Genomic DNA, 20,663 nt, shown 5'->3' with positions numbered 1-20,663 from the left:
GAGTCCGGCCTCTGCATCGGTCATCAGTCACAGCTAAAGTCTTAACTGGGGCAGGAATGACAGGGCCTAGAGGACTGGAACTACCTTTTCTCAAGACCCTATTATAAAAATCAAATTTAGGTTTAGGAAAAATACACAGAATCTGACTATTACAGCACTTACATGTAAGGTCAGGTGAGATGTAATATTCACAATGATACATTTTTATTTGATTATTAATATATGCACATTTTTCATCTTTGGAACACAACTGACATTGTAATCAAAACAATTAATATGGGAAAGATTGTTCACCCTAAACTCTTAGAAGTTTGTTTAACTATTAAAGCTATTTTACAAAATTAGAATTTCAGAAATTATCAGTTTAACTTGCAGTAAATCATTAATTTAAAAGATTTTATTGTCATGGTACATTACAGTTCATTTTTCAAAGTGTAAATATTCAAAGTGTAATATTTGCATTCTTAAGATTAAGCTTAAATCATCTGCATGTTTTTTTTTTCCAAATATTTTATATCTATACCTCAGAAACAAAGTTATTTATGTGGTCATGCACATACTGTAAATAGCCATAAACATTTTAATAGTCATTTCTGAAAACATTTGCATACTGACTATGGATTTTTCTTTGCTATATTTTACATCTATAACAGACTGTAGACATTTGCAAATAAGATTGATAAACATTTTGGGCACTATGTTAACCATCTAGGCGTACAATCTAAAGCTCATGGCGCAAAAGCATTAAGTTCGTGTCCGAATCCACTTGTGCTTTTTTTAAGGATGGAAAAATACGCTCTGCGCTTTGGCGCATGGTCTAACATGTTAGTGCTTATTTTGTTAATGAGTTATGGGTTTGTTTTGAGCATAACTTGTATTAAAACAATCAGAGTCTTATCTCCCATTCCCTTTAAGTCAGTTGCATCGTGCCATGGTGCATTTAGTATTTACATAGCAGACTTTGTAAGTGGAAAAACTGGAGGCTTTACTAGCAAGAAAACAGTTAAACAGACCATCTGCTGCGTGAGGATAAAGAAAGAGCCTTCTCCATGTCACTCTTTGCTTACCTCCTTTACTTTCTTGTATAAGGAAATGGCGTTGCACACACTTCACTGAAGATATCCCTTAGCCTACATATTTAATTTTGTTTGTTAAGCTCAAATATTTGTTTTAAAACTATTTCTAAATTCAGTTCTAATTTGCAGAAAACAAATAAATGAACAATAATAACGAAGTGTGTTCAAAAAACATAGTTATATCCAAACACTCGTCCTGATCTTATGCCCCATATAGTTACCAGTGTTGAAGAGTAACTAGTTACATGTAACAGCATTACGTAATTTACTTAAAAAATAAATTTTACTTTAATTCTTGACAGTTACTGAGAAAAAAATTGTGTGATTAAATTGCAGTTACTTATGAAAATTTTAAAGATTGCAAATGGAGTTAAATCAATTTTTATTTTAAATCTGGGATATGTTGATTAATATTAATCTGTTGCTTTTACTGTTTTGATATGCACAATGCCTTCTGCTAAGACCATTTATTAAAGCGTGCTATTCTGCTATGTTTACATTTCTCTGTAGTGTGGCAGTAGCATCGCACTTTCTAAATCAATAGCTTTTTAGTAGTGAAGCAATTTTTTTTTTTTTTTTATGAAGCAGCGCAGTAGTGTCCACACAAGCTATATTTACGATCACGGATTAATAAGTGACAGTACTGATATTCTTGGAGCGGTGAGGCCGGTGTCTAGCTGATGAAAATAAAACCATATGACGGCAAGAATGAGGACTTTTTCTTCTACCTGTTTTATGGTGGTTGACAACAAACTTGGTGCTTTTGGTGCTTCACTGCCACCTCTTGCTCTGGTCGGTGATGTCACTAACCAATGCTAACACTGAGGGAGACTGAGGGAGAGTAGGTCTATATATATATATATATATATATATATATATATATATATATATATATATATATATATATATATATATATATATATATTCTGGGTGATGCAGTGGCGCAGTAGGTAGTGATGTCGCCTTACAGGAAGAAGGTCGTTGGTTTGAGCCTTTGCTGGGTCAGTTGCCGTTTCTGTGTGGAGTTTGCATGTTCTCCCTGCGTTTGCGTGGGTTTCCTCTGGGTGCTTCGGTTTTTCCCACAGTCCAAAGACATGTGGTATAGGTGAATTGGTTTGGCTAAATGAATGAGTGTGTGTGTGTGGATGTTTTCCAGTGATTGGTTACAGCTGGAAGGACATCTGCTGCGTAAAAACGTGCTTGATAAGTTGGCATAAGTTGTTCATTCTGCTATATATATATATATATATATATATATATATATATATATATATATATATATATATATATATATATATATATATATATATATATATACAGTTGAAGTCAGAACTATTAGCCCCCTTTTTATTCATTTTTTATATTTTAAATATCCCCCAAATGGTCTTTAACAGAGCAGGGAAATTTTCACAGTGTGTGATAATGTTTTTTTAAGGACAAAATTATTAGCCCCTTTAAGCTTATTTGTTTTTTGATAGTCTACTATTTACTGTCATCATGACAAAGATAAAATAAATCAGCTATGAGAGATAAGTTATTAAAACTATTATGATTAGAAATGTGTTGAGAAAGTCTTCTCTCTGTTAAACAGAAATTAGGGAAAAATAAACTACAACATAAACTACAACATATAACTACACATAAATGGGGAGTTAATCTCCTATTAAAGCAATGTTATTGTAAAAATGGTAATTAAACCATATTAACAGAAAAAAAAGCAGGTAAAAAACATAGCGTGTGATAATGAAAGGATGATCACACCCACATGGTTAATGTTAGACCCATAAATAATCTGTTCAAAGAATGGTTAAAGAAAAAGCAACTGGCGCTGCTTACAATAAGTCAACTCTGGAAATCTTGAAAGCAGCAAGACTGTGGGTGCATATTCATCCCTTTTTGTTCAGTCTATTTGAAAGAGAACCGATCGCATCAGTTGTGCTACTAGACACAGTTGCTTCACAAAAGGAAACAGGAGCGTAAGCTGTCATCCGGTATTCACCTGTTTTGCTCGCGCAAAGTTGCAAACACATTTAATTTTGTCAGTCGTGTTGCTTCTCAATTCTAAGATCACCTGTGCATGCATATTGGACCAACCTTATTATCGAACCCTGCTTTTAAGATTTATTATCTGGGAAAATTACGTTCAGCCAGCCAAAGTGGCTAGTGGGAGTATCTGTCTTACCCGCCACCACTGAAATCTACCCGCATTTCGGCGGGTTGGCGAGTGTTAATGTAAAGCCCTGTAAATATATACATAAAAGAAAATGAATGAATGAATTAATGAATTAATTAATTAATGAAAATAGCAGCCTGGTGCAAAACGTGAAAATTACTGTTGCGCTGGTCAGAAAATAGCAACAAATCGCACCAAATGTGTTGCGCCTTATTGAGCCAGGTGTATGATAGGGCCCTTTAAGTCCTAAATATATTTATAAAAATAATTCCTGTTCTCATGCTGTCTTTCAAGCACTGATAATTTCCTTCAGAAGATGCAAATATAGCTTTTTTTAGTTGAATAAGTTTTATTAATGATTAAATATTTGTAAATTGAGGAGCCACTGTTGAGAGGCACTGCATATTTTAACACGCACGTGTAAACTCAAACACACACACACACACACACACATACAAACTCACACACACGCACACACACAAAGAAAACAAGAATTTGAGAAATGATTTTGGGTGTGATAATGGTTTTCAGTGATCTGTCACAATTTAGATGCCATCTGTACCAGTGAAGAGAGATGCATGAATAGTTAGCAACAACATCGTCTCACAAGAATTGATTGCAGGGATTATTTTTATATTTGTTGTGCCTTTTTCTAATGTCAAAGTCCCAACGTGTGGATACTACTAATACAGAGATTATAATATAGTGGATTCAATTTCAAGCATCTACCAATAAGGGGCATTTGTAATGCAAATCTGCTTATTTTAGAGTCATACATAAGCAAGAACAAGCTGTTTTCATGCAGAATCTTAAGACATATTATGATATTATTTGTATTATCTGGCCAATGTTTCATTTCGGTCTCAGTAAGCAACTTCCATATTAGTTTTTCGCCCTTTTGACCAAAAACTCCAAGTTCACAGAGTTGTTTGATGTATTGATTCAGAGAGGCACTTTGTGCAGTCTGTCATAGTCTGTTTGCCATCAGTGGAGTGACAGTCTCAATGCTCAATAGCAGCAGACGAGGGACAGCTCATTAGAGAGCCAGTCTGAGAGCTTACTGTGTTGTGCTGACAGCACTCTCCTCCTCGGCTGTTGTTTGTGGATTTGTTGACTTTACTTCTTTAAAGTGTTAAAATGTTGATGATCTGTCATGTGTCATGCATCATTGGAGGCTGGAATGATCTGCCGTCCTACTCCAGACAGGCTGAGAACCAGTTAGAGGTGTCATGTGAGCTGTTTTTGGACTAGCAGACTATTTTACTGTGAAATAAAGGCTTTCGCGGGCATCATTATTACAGTATCCAGGCTTGACAAATCCCTAATGCAAGAGCAGACATTTGTGAAATGTAAGGCTCCTTGAGTTTCACTGCTCTTTATGTCCTTCAGCAAGACATTAAATGCTATTGCTTTACTTTCAGATCTGACAAGAGGTGCTCACATAAAGCATTATCTGTCTGTCTGTCTGTCTGTCTGTCTGTCTGTCTGTCTGTCTGTTTCTTTCTTTCTTTCTTTCTTTCTTTCCATCCATCCCTCCCTACTTCCTTGCTCAATCTATTATTCTTTCAATTTATTTATTAATCCATGCATGCATGCATCCATCCATCCATCCATCCATCCATCTATACATTATTCCTTCCATTGATTTATTCATCCAACCTTATTTTATCCATTCATTTATCCATCCATCCATCCATCCATCTATTCTTCTTTCCATCATGCTTATTTTATCCATACCTTCCTTTCTCCATTTAGTATTCTTTCTATCGATTCATCCATCCATCCCTCCATTCTTCTTTCCATTCATCCTTATTTTATCCATCTATTTATCCACCAATTTATCCATCCATCCATTTATTCTTTGATCCACCCATCCTTATTTTACTCATTGATCCATCCACCCGTCCATCCATCCATCCGTCTGTCTGTCCATCCATCCATCCATCCATCCATCCATCCATCCATCCATCCATCCATTCTTTTTTCCATCATCCTTATTTGATCGACTCCTCCCTACCTCCATCTATTTTTTACATCAAATGCATTCATCACCCATCTATTCTTTTTTTCTACTCATCCTTATTTCATCCATTGATTTATCCATCCATCCATCCATCCATCCATTCATCCCTTCCTTCCTCCATCTATTATTTTTCCAATGAATTTACCCATCCAACCATCCTTCCCTTCATTTATTATTCTTTCCGTCAATTTACCCATTCATCCATCTATTCTTCTTTCCATCCATCCTTATTTTATCCATCGATTTATTCATCCATCCATTCATCCATTCCTCCCTCCATTTATGATTCTTTCTATTGATTTATCCATCTATCCACATGCATACATTGTCAACAGAATATTTTTGCAAAGAAATAGGGATTAAAACAAACTTTCTGTGATCATCTAAATATATATATATATATATATATATATATATATATATATATATATATATATATATATATATATATATATATATATATATATATATATATATATATATATATATATATATATACCCATTGTTGCCAACTTTTCATCCTTGTCATATTGTCTGTTGTAGATTTGATGATAATATTATTAAATTGATAAAAAGTGTTGGAGATGATCCTAAACTGAAGTAAAAATTGAACCCCAGATTAAACTGAGCAGACATACAAACATCAGTGGAGCAATCTCCAATGCAGTGCATTGCCATCTCCACCTGCCTGCATGTCTGTCTGCATGCATGTCTGTCTGTCTGTCTGTCTGCCAGCATCCATTTGTAGTATGCAGTCTTTCTAATTATCTACCCAATTACCAATCTTAAAGTACAAAAGGCCTACATAGCCTATAGGCTTTAAACTATTTTAAACATTCAGGCAAGGCTTTATCATTTGTTTTGACAAACTTTAATTTTATGGAATCCTTTTCACCTTCTCTGTACCCTCCAGTGTACATGAATCCAAACCAACCAAACAACCAAAAATAATAATTACAATTAATACAAATAATTAACTACACCTTAAACTGGTGTTAGATAGCACTCTAAATGCAAAGCCTAGATAAGAGCACCACTGGCTTCAAACTACGGTTTTGTGAATCACGCCTCCAGAATGAAGACGTACTGAATTTGCATGAAAGGCTCTTTTATTTGTCGTTATGGCCCAGGGCATAACAGCGAATACTAATACTGCAGATTAGTAGCGGAAGCTAGTCCCTAGAGTCGACGCTGTGAGGGAAACATTCACCACATAAGAAACTACTCTGAGTTTAGAAGCCATCTCGACAAATATTTTTTACCTTTAAGAACAAGCCTTTTCCTTAGGTGAGAATGACATTTCATCTCCATTTGTATCAACTTGTTCTCCCCTTTCTTAGCTTCCTCCACACATACAAATGCTGCCACCCTGATATTTATGTACTTTTGCTTTCCTGGGTTATATTTCACTCTGATTATCATTTTCTCTACCTCACAAATGTACTCTTTCTTTCTCTCTTTCCCTTTCATTTCCTCTCAGTTTCTCTCCCTTCCTCCCTCCCTTTTCTCTCTCTCTCTCTCTAAGGGCCAATTGGGGTGTCATGGTATGCAAATGAACATGTAAGGGTGCCCTAGTTATTATAAATAGACATTTATGTTTGATTAAGTGCAAAAACAATCTTACCTCGGGAAAAATTCTCGCTGTTGGACCTTAGCGATCTGTTTCAAAGAGAAAGGCTTGGGATATTAGGCCAAGTGCCGGAGCTCTTTTCTTTCATTGCCTTTTTGCCTTTGTTCTATGAAATGTCTCATTTTTCTGTCTTGACCTCTGAATTCTATGCACTGATGTGAATTCCTGTAAGACAAACTAAGTTAGTCCATGTCATATGGTCATTTTATATACATTTAACTAAACTGAACCTTTTTGACATTCACATGTAATGCTAAAATTGGTGTATTTAATAGAAAATGCCTCTAGTATGAAGTCTATTGCAATGGTTTTGATTTTAGGTGCACTAGTGGGCTCAAATTAAATGGTTTTATGAAACAATGATCATATCGCAATGATTTGTCAGTGCACATCATTTAAATGAAAGTTTATTTAGTGGAGATCTAATTTAGTCATAATTTTGTCTATCCACACAGCATGCTCCTCAGTAAAGGTTAGTCTCGCATTTTGATGCATTCAGCTTTTGGTCACTGCAGAGGCTTTCAGTCCAGATTTTCTTAAATGTCAAGACAAAGCTTTACCCCATTCAGAGCTGAACTCATGAGCAATTCAGCAGCAGAGTTGAACTGATTGCCTATTGAGATTTTTTCGCATTATCCTGTCCTCTTTTACATTTGTCGTTTGTGGATGACCAGCCTTTTTGGGTGACTTGAATGAGATTGCAAAGAGGCGGTATACTAGAAAATCACATACAGTATGGAATGAGCCATCTCTTGCTATGGCTCAGCCACCTTCTGGAAAACCTGCTGTCAGTAGGGTTTAGTAACATTAGAGCAGTTCACCATCCTGCAAAGCAATGTTCATTTTGAAAGTAGATTTCGTATGTCTTATGACCTAAATGCCATTTAGTTTAGTCTAGTTTTAGGCCCAATCCCAATTCTCCCCCTTAGTTCTTCCCCTTACTTTTTCCTCTTGTTTTGATATATGCCTTCAGCAATTTCCTAAAGATAAATACCAAAAGTAATAATAATAATAACACAACTTGAAAAACTACAGCAGTCATGATCATCAATCTCATATGAAGCAAGAGATCGCGATGACTTTTGATGTTGTGTGCAGATGTTTTAGTGCTGTCCCATTAGGGGTAAATTTTGAAGCCCTCACCTTCACACACTGTTTCAAGGGTCAAGGGGAAGAGGTACAGAAACAGGATTGGGACTGGCTCTTAGTCGACTAAGTTGATTACAAATTGAATTAACTTAACCTATACTTGATTTACTTCTTTTATTCAGACATATTTGCACAAGCAAAGCCCTACAATATGTGATGAATATGGTGAAAATGGTTTGAAAATGCTCCTTATGGCTTGTATGTGTGCAGCACTATTTACGGCTTTTCTTTGTTGAATGACAAGATACTGCCCTCTGTTGCTATGGAAAGATACATCCCCTAATGCAGGCACAGAGAGTAGGGGCGCAACATGAAGGGGCCTTAGAGGCGGAACTTGTAGTACGTTAGAGGCATAACTTAAAGGTTTGGAGACATGTTAAAACTATGTTGTCAGCAATGTGGTGGTAAATCACCACATATGGTATGTGGTGGCATATCAGTTATTAACACCTACACCTACTCCACTCCTAAACCCAACCATCACAGTTATTAATATCTATACCTACCACAAACGTAAACCCAACCATTATTGTTATTAACGTCTGCACCTACCATAACCCTAAACACAACCATCATATTTTAATAATGTATACACCTACTCCAACCCTAATACCCAACCATCATCAATATAAACGTCTGCACCTGCTCCACACCTAAACCAAACCATCATTGTTATTAACGTTTAAATTTACTACAACCCTAAACCCAGCCATAACAATTATTAATGTCTACACCTTCCCCAACCCTAAACCCAACCATCATCGTTATCAATGTCTATACCTACCACAAACCTAAAACCCAACCATCATCGTTATTAACGTGTGCACCTGCTCCACACCTAAACCCAACCATCACAGTTATTAACGTCTGCACCTACCATAACCCTAAATCCAACCATCATTGTTGTTAATGTCTACACCTTCTCCGACCCTAATACACAACCATCACAGTTATTAACGTCTACAACTTCCCCCAACTCTAAACCGAACCATCACAGTTATTAACGTCTACACCTTCCCCAACCCTAAACCCAACCATCACAGTTATTAACGTCTACACCTTCCCCAACCCTAAACCCAACCATCACAGTTATTAACGTCTACACCTTCCCCAACCCTAAACCCAACCATCACAGTTATTAACGTCTACAACTTCCCCAACCCTAAACCCAACCATCACAGTTATTAACATCTACAACATCCCCAACTCTATACCGAACCATTACAGTTATTAACATCTACACCTTCCCCAACCCTAAACCCAACCATCACAGTTATTAACGTCTACAACTTCCCCAACCCTAAACCCAACCATCACAGTTATTAACATCTACAACATCCCCAACTCTATACCGAACCATTACAGTTATTAACGTCTACACCTTCCCCAACCCTAGACCCAACCATCACAGTTATTAACATCTACAACATCCCCAACTCTATACCGAACCATTACAGTTATTAACATCTACACCTTCCCCAACCCTAGACCCAACCATCACAGTTATAAACATCTACAACTTCCCCAAATCTATACCAAACCATTACAGTTATTAACGTCTACAACTTCCCCAACTCTATACCGAACCATTACAGTTAATAACGTCTACACCTTCCCCAACCCTAAACCCAACCATCACAGTTATTAACGTCTACAACTTCCCAACCCTAAACCCAACCATCACAGTTATTAACGTCTACACCTTCCCCAACTCTATACCGAACCATTACAGTTATTAACGTCTACACCTTCCCCAACCCTAAACCCAACCATCACAGTTGTTAACATCTACAACTTCCCCAACCCTAAACCCAACCATCACAGTTATTAACATCTACAACTTCCCCAACCCTAAACCCAACCATCACAGTTATTAACGTCTACAACTTCCCCAACTCTATACCGAACCATTACAGTTATTAACATCTACAACTTCCCCAACTCTATACCGAACCATTACAGTTATTAACGTCTACAACTTCCCCAACTCTATACCGAACCATTACAGTTATTAACGTCTACACCTTCCCCAACCCTAAACCCAACCATTACAGTTATTAACGTCTACAACTTCCCCAACCCTAAACCCAACCATCACAGTTATTAACGTCTACAACTACCCCAACCCTAAACCTGACCATCACAGTTATTAACGTCTACACCTTCCCCAACCCTAAACCCAGCCATCACAGTTATTAACATCTATACCTACCACAACCCTAAAGCCCAACCATCATTGTTAATAACGTCTGCACCTACTCCACACCTAAACCCAACCATCACAGCTATTATTGTCTATACCTACCACAAACGTAAACCCAACCATCATTGTTATTAACGTCTGCACCTAACATAACCCTAAACCCAACCATCATTGTTATTTAAGTCTGCACCTATTCTACACCTAAACCCAACCATCACAGTTATTAACATACAACCGCAAGTTGTGGATGCTTTCACACTTGACACACTCACAATTGTACTGTTAGTTGCAACCACATGGGGTGACACCGAGTAGGCTAACTGTCATGACAAAACAGATGAAGAAGTCAGCGAGTGGAGATGCATGGTGGAGCTGCTAAATTAATGAATATAATAGCATATCAAATCAATTGTTTGTGGATACATTTGGAAAAAACTCATGAAAACATTTGATGAAAATGTTCTTTGGTAAGTATTTCCTCCATCTTGCCAACAACATCTCGTTCTGAAATCTCGCATGGTTCAGTGGGATTTCAATAGCTGCAAGTTATGCCTCTAACTTACTACTTGGCCACAGAACATACATGCTCATTTCAGTTGACATGTTCACAAGCAGCTTTTAGGTACAGGTGGGACCAGACGCTTAGTGACAACATAGTCGGTCTTTATTGCCACTAGTCCTTTGATGTCAGCTTGGTGTGCCCCAGGCTTTACATTAACATCAAATAGGATTAAGAAGTGCTTGTCTAATTTTCATCTTATGTGTGTTTACGAATGTGAGTCCCACCTTATGTTTAATTTCCTATTTAATAGAATGTATAGGAATGTTTATGGAAGTATGTTCTAAATGTTCTTGCCTTTTTTTCATATTCATTTTCTTCTTCTTTGAACAGCGCAAATTGTCAGGACCAGACAGTGGTGTGAGATGATGCCTTGTTTGGATGACGAAGGCTGTGACCTATTGGTAAACAGAACAGGCTGGACGTGTGCACAGCCAGGAGGCCGAGTGAAAACAACCACGGTAAGCACCGCAAAACAAAACAACAACTTGGTATTTAGACTTGCCTGTCAGAAAAGCTGCTGTCACGCCAAATACTTCTGTGGAGCCAATAATAAAGTATAAACATTGGAGAACAGTAAATAACACAGTTTATGGTTCGCTTGCAGCCAACAATGATTTTCCATCAGCTTAATTAATAGTAAAACGTACTATAACATTTATTCAGCCTCTTGTCTTTTCAAAACCATAAAACATTGCTCATCTTCAGAACACAGTACAAGTTTTTTTCATGCCAGTTATGTTTTTGTTACAATAATCACTGTCAGATTATGTAATTTTTTTTTTCAGTTTACATAAATAAACAAGATAAATCAACTTATTCTTGTGTCCAGATAGACATTGTGGTTTACAGATACCCACATACCCTGTGTCATACAGAATCCACAACACCCTGTCATACAGGGGTGCGTTTCCCAAACAACAGTGTAACTCACAGCTGAGCTATCGTAGTACGATGCATCGTTTGGGAAAAGAAAGATGCAGTGACGAGTGTTTCCCAAAACCTGTAGTTGCTCTGTTGGAGATCCATCGCTTGAACCTCTTTAGTTATAGCGTAAAACGCCCATAATGATGCTCCAAACTGGGTGGAGTAACTACTTTTTTAGAGAAAAACCCATCATTTCTTTGTGCAAATTATATTGTTTTACACGCATTTAAAGTAAAATCCACTGTTAGATTTCATAAAAACATGCACTCGCTTCCCTTATTAACTGAAATAAATGTAAATGGCACACATGGGCCTACAGGTATGTTTCCTTTACTAATTTTATCGAGAAGTTGAACATTACATATTCTATTCTAAAACACACCATTTACAAAAGCTAAAATGTATTATAATATTATATAAATCATATAAATAAATAATGAGGCTATTTATTATAAAATGAAATGTATTATTTATTATTTATTAGAAATAAAAAAAATCTATTTAATTAATTTAATATTAATAATTAATAGTAGTAATAATAATAATGATAATAATAATGATAATAATTATTATTATTATAATTATTCATTCATTTATTTTCTTTTCGGCTTAGTCCCTTTATTAATCTGGGGTTGCCACAGCGGAATGAACCGCCAACTTATCCTGCACAATTTTACGCAGTGGATGCCGTTCCATCTCTGGGAAACATCCACACACACTCACTCACACACACTCATACACTATGGACAATTTAACCTACCCAATTCACCTGTACCACATGTCTTTGGACTGTGGGGGAACCAGAGCACCCGGAGGAAACCCACACAAACGCAGGGAGAACATGCAAACTCCACACAGAAACGCAAACTGACCCAGCTGAGGCTCGAACCAACGATCTTCTTGTTGCAAATGCTCAAGCTTCGCGAATGTTGGTTGAGCGACTGATTTGTGTAACGGCAAATAAACAAAAATTTATGACCTTATTTGGCTAACGGTGGTTTTGGAAAACGCACCCCAGATTAGTCCAAAATCAGACTGATACAGTGTGTAGTCCTTTTCTGGCAATAATTACATGCCTTTATTGAAAATCTATTCACTCAAAACTCACTTTAAAGTATTCATCAGTGAAGACAGCATTTAATTCGATCATGGAAGCTCAAGCATGCTTAATGTGTTACAACCAAAATCTTTATGCATCCAGCAGGTGTGATTGATCCGTTTATGTTCGGTGAAGAAAGTTTTAGTTTAAATGAATCCCACAATTTAATCTGTACAATTTACAGTATGATCATACATCTTCATACCATTATGGCATATTATTTTGATCTCTTTATGCATATTTTGATGTGTTAAAGTGTTGGGTAGACTTTCAATGGAGGGATATTAAAAATATCTGCATTTGCGGTCTGAAGATGAACATGTCTTAGGTTTGAAAAGACGCACTGCCTGTGGAATTTCAATTCTGTAGCCAAATAAGCAGATAACACAGTCAAACAGTTTGCTTAAACACTGCCTGTCCAAAAGGTAAAAGCAATAAATAACTATGTAAATAAGAAAGAGCCTCCCATTGTATAGTTATTGGATGAATTATTATATTCCAGCTGGTAACAAGTTATTTAACCTTATCTGATGAAGAGAGTAGCTTCTCATTTCTTAAATAGCCATAACAAGACACATTTTGTGGTCATGGAAAAAAAAAAATGTTACTCTGTTTCAGAAGACTCTAATTATTAGTATGCATGTTTCTAAAAATGACATGAGATTGATGAAACTACTAAAATTGGGTTAAGAGCAGTCTAATGCATAATTAAAAACTGAATGGATAGTAGTGAAACACAATATTTGTTGAAGAAATAGGGTTGGAAATAAGTTTTGAATGGTCGATTCATTGGGCTCGAATTGTGAACAAGTGGTTCAGGGAGCATGAGACATCATTTTTACACATGGATTAGCCACCAAAGAGTCCAGAATCTTTGGGAATTGGGAGCTATGAAACCTTAGGACTTTTTGAACAACAGTCAAACTCTCCCATCATCAATACAAAATTTTGTGGAAAATTTTATGCAACTCAGGATGGGGATAAATACCACATTGCAGAAGCATTTTAAAATGATACCACGGTCCTAAGAAATACAATAGTGTGTGACTTTTTTTTTTGGATGGGCAGAATATAAATGTTTGTGCCGTATTTATAAAAAAAAAAATATTTTGAATCTTTGACTACAACCAAAAAGCTTATAGATGCTAAAAAAATGACATTAAATGGCTTTTTTATTATTTAGCCATACATTTTCAGAATTTCTTTGTACATTGTATGTTTGTTTTTAAGCTTGGTTAGGGTCCAACAAAAGGAAAGATCTGGGACGACACCAGAGCCTCTCAAAATGAATAACTGATGGTGTTATATGGCCTAAATGTTGTTATTAAATCCCAGGTATCCTGACGCCAGTGGGGGAAGGTTTTCCCAAGAGAGGAGCGACGTACGGAAGCACCTCGTCATTCTCCAAAGCTACAGCGGGACGGGGGAGGGGAGCATTCATCATAGTCCTGTTAGCCCTGTCTGTCAGTCTCTCCATTAGTCCTTCAGTCTCATAAGATAAGAGGTGAGAACCTCTCGTCATGGCGTTTACATGGACCGTGAAGAATGGATCCCCCTGCGCTGTCATTCAAAGTTGGAACCAACCAGCGTTTTAGTTTGGGGATGCTGAAATTGGTATGATGATGGACGCGGGATCATTTCTGGCTTGGATCTCCTAACAAACTTTTACAGACCAAAGAAATACGGACAATTTCTGTGTGGAAGGATTTCCGAATGAACACAAGTACACACATCAGCTGCTTCAGCTTTGAGAAACGCAAGCAAAAACCCACACATACTTGAGCTTTGTAAGGAGTTTTTCAAACTGAGCACAGTCAAAATAGACAACGAAGACGTTTGAGATGAAACTGTTGACTTTTCTTCGATTGTAAATCTGCCATTCTTGTGTAATGGGCTGAAATCAGTTAAGGTTGGGAAACCTAGCGAACATGGCGGACAATTTGTCAAAGCGAACAATATCTACCTGACCTGAAGAGGCTAGCGCAGATAGCGCTTTGGGAGAGACCATGCTATGTATTTTCAGAGTCATAAAGTTATATATATATATATATATTTAACAGTTTTATATGATGTACCTTTGTAGCGAACCTTATTTAACACTGACAATGTGATCCTATTCATAAAGGGTGAATTAAAAAACGTCATGTCCTGGAAAGTTATTTACACATTGCCTTCTCCACAGTTGAAAATACTGTACTTGTGTATTTGTCAGTAAGCTTTTGTTTTGTAACAACAGCATTCCACCGTAGACACACATAAAAATGCAACTGTATACCCACCTTGACAAGGTTATAAACATCAGAATACAGCTATGGGTCAAATGTGTTTTACCGCAGCGATTGTACAACTGGCAAATTCATCTTATAAAAACTGTTTATGTGTCAGTCCTTCTGTGATATCTGTCATATCGAGACGGTCACCCCATTAAGATAATGGCCCTTATGAGATAATGGCTCGTCTGCCGCAACAACCACCGTGTCCTGCGTGGTTTCTCTTAGACCATTACTCTGCCCTTGTTGGCCCCTCGCCGCCTCTCTCAGCGCCAGCCTGTGGAGGAATGCTGCTGTCAGCCAGGCTTCAAGCTTCATTTAACATCACTAACAGCCTGCATTACACATGCCGTCTCTCGGCTAAAGCCGCAGTGCCCCACAGTATCACCCCCCTCATGGAATAGCCCAAAACTACTCAGACTGTTTACGAGGGCTTCAAGGAGAATCATGTTGGCTTTATGGGGGCTTTTAATAAGATCTTAACAACTTGTGTTAATCGTTTACTTCAGTTCCATGTTGCTAAATTTGTCCGTTCATACTTAAACTTAAAGCTGTTTATTCTACAATGCTAAAAAATAATAATAATAAAAAACGAAGACAACAATTAGTAAGCCATTTTAGGTAGATTTGCTTGTAAAGAGTAAACACTGACTGTGGTGTTTTCAAAACATTGGGAATCCCAACCTGGTGTGTGTTTCCAAAAACCATTATTGGCCAACTAAAGTTGTAAGTTCCATTGTTACGAACGTAGTTTGTTGATTTAGCGTTTGCCAAATTCATTGTTCCAATGAACATTCGCAAACTGTATCACAAACTTGTACACTTGCAACTGCACCTCTAGAGCTGTAGTTAGAAACACAGTTCCTGATTGTGTTCTATTTCTAATTATCCCCCCTATGCCCTATTCCGTTTGAACATTCTAAAGATTGATAAAAATAAAAAATAAAAATTTAAAATTTCATGCTCAAAGAAATCAAAACTAACCATATGGTTTTGATAACTAACATTGCCATTTTTTTGGTGAACCATTAATCTGTGCACATCATTAAGAAAATAAATATTGGGTAACACTTTAGAATAACTATCCGTTATAATTAGTTAGTAGACCATTAATAAACTGTTAGTTAACAAGATATAAATGACTTGTTAAATAAAAGGTTATAGTTTGTTAATTATTTACAACTGTGCCTTATAGATGGGCAATGAATAACTTACAAGCCGTTAGTTGACAAGTTGTAAATGACTTCTTAACTGTATTTTAATGATTTAAAACTATACCTAATAAATTTTTAAGAGATCATGAACAAGCTGTTAGTAAATTACTTAATAAAGACTTGTTAAGTATCAGTTAGGTTGTGTATATGTTATTGGGACGTTATTCTAAAGTATACACATATAATTAACTATTAAATATAATAGTTAAGTGTTAGTTATTAGCTTAAGCATGTTATTGGGACGTTATTCTAAAGTTGCAACTATTCCTCATTTACTAACAGTTAATAAATGAAGAATAGCTGCAACTTTAGAATAACGTCCCAATAACATATATACACTATTAACTGATACTTAACAAGTCTTTATTAAGTTATCTACTAACAGCTTGTTCATGATCTATTACTAATTTTTTAGGTATAGTTATAAATCATTAAAATACAGTTAAGAAGTCATTTACAACCTGTCAACAAACGGCTTGTAAGTTATCTATTAGCCATCTATAAGGCACAGTTGTAAATAATTAACAAACTATTAACTTTTGTTTAACAAGTCATTTATAACTTGTTAACTAACAGTTTATTAATAGTCTATTAACTAGTTATAACAGATAGTTATTCTAAAGTGTTACCAAATATTGTTTGACTTTCTAATCTTTAATGGAAATCTAAAAATGCACTTCCTGTTTGTTGTTTAGTTAAATTGTCAGATTACGTGATTTTGAGGTAATCATGCTGCTCCAACTGTCTCTAATTTAACATGTCTAATTTACATGAATTTTTATTTATATAAAGTATTTTTGTAATGAGTAACTAATTAATAATTTTCATGGGTGCACGTTTCTGTGATATATGCTGTAGAGCCATGCTTACCACAGATCTTATAAAACTCATTCATTGAAAATGCCCACTATAAAAGCCCTTTTAAGGAAACCAGTAGTAAATTATACTTCCATTTTTTTTAAATTTCATTTAAAATGCATAAAATTGTTAACAAAGCTCCATACGTTATGTTTAAACCTAAACTGTGTCATCATGTTCTATTAAAACTTGTCTGTTCTAGCACTTCAGACACTTTGTTGTTACGATCACCAGCAATCTAGCCTGTGCAGATGTGTAGTTCTCCAGCGATCTGCCCAGGCCAGACTACTAGTGATCATAACTCAGTTGTACTGTACTATTGACCAGCATAACTTAGCAACATGCTCAACCAATGGTGTGAGTTTGGGGCAGAGCTATCTGTTTAGCAAACTTGCAAAGAGCATTTGGTCTAAACTAAAATAATATTACAAAAAAATCCTTTCATGGGTTAGTTTTTTATTCTATAATAATGCATTGAACTGATTAAAGTGACATTTAATTAAGATGTCACAGTAAAGACAATCATTTATAATTGCAAAAATGTTATATTTCAATTGAATGCTGTCCTTCTGAACTTTCATCCTTGAAAAAAAATTAATAAAAAATTCCGTTAAGAACGGTTTTTAACATTGTTAATAGATGAGAGTACATTTAAAGGATTTCTGAAGGATCACGTGACTCTGAAGACTAAAATAATGGTTACTTTAAATGGTTAAGTCAATTTAATTACTAATTACGTCATTAAATCTGAATTCAATTTATTTTTCTAACTACAGTACTTAAAAGTAATTTAATCACACAAGTAATTTAATACTTGATGCAGTTCTACTTAACATCTCTATACAGATTATCTTATATAGGAATTAAACGTTTAATTATTTAAAATTGGGTCAAAAGAGGCTTTACATTTATTTTTAGGGTTAAACCCTATATGGTATGTATCAAAATATTAAACGCCATGGTGTTTCAAGATTTAATTTTTTTACTTTTTGTGTAGTGTGTCCTATTGCATGGCAACTGATGCCATCTCTGAAATGCATCACAATGTCAATGCGAAACGTTTTGAATGTTTAATTGTTTTTCTGTCATTCACAGCTGATACCATCTTGTAGGTCAGTGGTTCTTAACCACTGGGCTGCGGACCAGTACCGGTCCGTGTATCAATTGGTACCAGGCCACACAAGAAATCATTAATTAGTTTTATTCAATTTATTATCTGAGTCAGAACGATCTTTTATTTTGAAATGTCTTTTATTTTGAAAAAGGACCGTATTCACCCACAAGCAGCAAAATAAGTAAGAAACAGACATTTTTGGAAAATTTCTTTGCTAAGGGGAAAAGGCCCAGTGAACAATCCACAAACTGCCAAGGAATGGATCCACAACCCATTTGTCAACAAATCAGGTGACTCCACCAGAGCTGTGCAAGAAGATCAACTGATGGAGATCACAAATGACAGTGGCTTTTTAGGGGTCGTTCGCATATTCTGCCTTTTCTAGAGTTTGCACAAGTTTTTTTTTCAATGGAGGTGTGCAACTTGCGTGCACAAGTGGCGTGATGCGCTCGCGCCTTTCAGACGCACACAGTTGAATAAATCCCACGAGCGCACCACGAGCCACGTGACATGAATTGACGATCAGCTTCAGCTTGTATGGAATATACACATTTCGGTAAAGCCCTGCTCACACCGTGAGATTTCAGCCACGACTTTGCAGCCACGACACGAAATTTGGGAAATCCTAAAAGATTTCTAAAATCCTAGGCTACAATCGGGGATCTTAGTGCTTGGTGCTCGTTACGATCAGATTTTTCCTCTGATGATGTTCTGGCAGGGAAGATTTCAGGCACTTTCTTGTGTGACAACGGCTGTGTTGAGCGTTAATCCAAGAACCAATAGGAGCTCTGAATTTGATGACGCAATCCATGCGACAATTAAATCGACCACAGGGAAAAGTCAAAACTGTTTTTTTATTCCTAGTTTTATTATTGAGACACGCTACGTGCAAAATTGCCACTACAGATTGTTTACATTTGCTGTGAAGAATCATTTCAGACTAAATATCTCAGACAAACACAGAACACCAAAACACTGCAGTGCTTTTGCAATTTTCTCTATTAATAAAACTTGTAATAGAGTGACAGCAATGTTTTGTCAGGCAACTATCAAACTACTAAACACATTATTATTGAGACTAGTTTAGCTCCATACATCTGAATCTCCGGAAGTGCTTCTTATTTGCACAAAATTAATCTACTCATTATTTTTATTCAGGGCGAGGCAGTGGCATAGTAGGTAGTGCTGTCGCCTCACAGCAAGAAGGTCGCTTGTTCGAACCTCGGCTCAGTTGGCGTTTCTGTGTGGAGTTTGCATGTTCTCCCTTTCTTCGTGTGGGTTTCCTCCAGGTGCTCCGGTTTCCCTCACATTCCAAAGACATGCGGTACAGGTGAATTGGGTAGGCTAAATTGTCCGTAGTGTATGAGTGTGTGTGTGAATGTGTGTGTGGATGTTTCCCAGAGATGGGTTGTGGCTGGAAGGGCATTCGCTGCGTAAAAACTTGCTTGATAAGTTGGCGGTTCATTCCGCTGTGGCGACCCTGGATTAATAAAGGGACTAAGCCGACAAGAAAATGAATAAATGAATGTTTTTATTCAGAAAACACACTCACATATGGACCATACACAAGAACAGCTTTGGGAAACACTCGATAGACAATTACAGATAAACATGTAAAGTATGTGGCTTCTTGATGACAGAATGTGCATCACAGATGTCTCAAGATGATTGATAACAAAGCAATGTGTAGTTTTGTACACTTGGTACCCACAATACATTAGGATTTTATCTAGACACAATTGCATAAACTGAAACAGCGACATGAAAAATGTGTAGTCAGAATGGGGCTTAAGATGACCTTTGAACGTTTAAGAGTGGATGTGGATTATTTTGATAAGTGCTGTTTGTAAAAAAAAAGAGGTATTTTATATTCAGCAGCGCCAAGAGTGTTAAATAGTCATCTTTCCTGTCATTTTGCTGATATCTGTTTTATCCATTGAAAATGTCATTGGGAACAATTAGCCCTACTAAGACAACCTGCACGAAAGACGGCGGCGAGGCACAAAGACGATCGGCTGAGGTAAAAAAAAAAGGCTCCCTTGAGTTCATAATCAGGGTTTGACATGTCGCACTGAACCATCTCAAATTCCCATACAAATCTTACCGGCTTGGCTCACTCATCCGTGGACTAAATGAGAAAAATTACAGACTTTGCCAGTTCCCTTAAAATCCCATTTACATTCTGTCAGCTCCTATTAAGGACGAAGATCGTGACAATGGGCAAAAATATGCATGGGAGCGAAATCCAGCCCCAGTCCATCACGGTAATTCCGACCCTGCTTACCAAGGCGCCAGTTGATTTCTCCTCAATTTGGGCTTGCCTTCCTGCAAGCTGCACACTAAACAGACCCCGATAAGCACCCTGCCT

At 36.6% G+C, this 20,663-nt stretch overlaps 1 protein-coding gene across 2 annotated transcripts in view; it reads left to right on the top strand.

The window, feature by feature from the left end:
* The window catches only part of tafa5b (TAFA chemokine like family member 5b), a 125,586-nt gene extending 110,360 nt beyond the window's left edge, over positions 1-15,226 (top strand). For both annotated transcript variants that reach the window (XM_068217547.1, XM_073943273.1), the window contains exons 3-4: positions 11,147-11,274; positions 14,175-15,226. In XM_068217547.1, coding sequence (XP_068073648.1) covers positions 11,147-11,274; positions 14,175-14,183 — 137 coding nt within the window. In that variant the 3' untranslated portion in view covers positions 14,184-15,226. The remainder of the gene's footprint in view (positions 1-11,146; positions 11,275-14,174) is intronic.
* The last annotated feature ends 5,437 nt before the right edge of the window (positions 15,227-20,663 follow it).

This window comes from Danio rerio, chromosome 25 (genome assembly GCF_049306965.1).
Source record: "Danio rerio strain Tuebingen ecotype United States chromosome 25, GRCz12tu, whole genome shotgun sequence".
NCBI lineage: Eukaryota > Metazoa > Chordata > Actinopteri > Cypriniformes > Danionidae > Danio > Danio rerio.
This window is presented reverse-complemented; position numbering and strand designations above follow the sequence as displayed.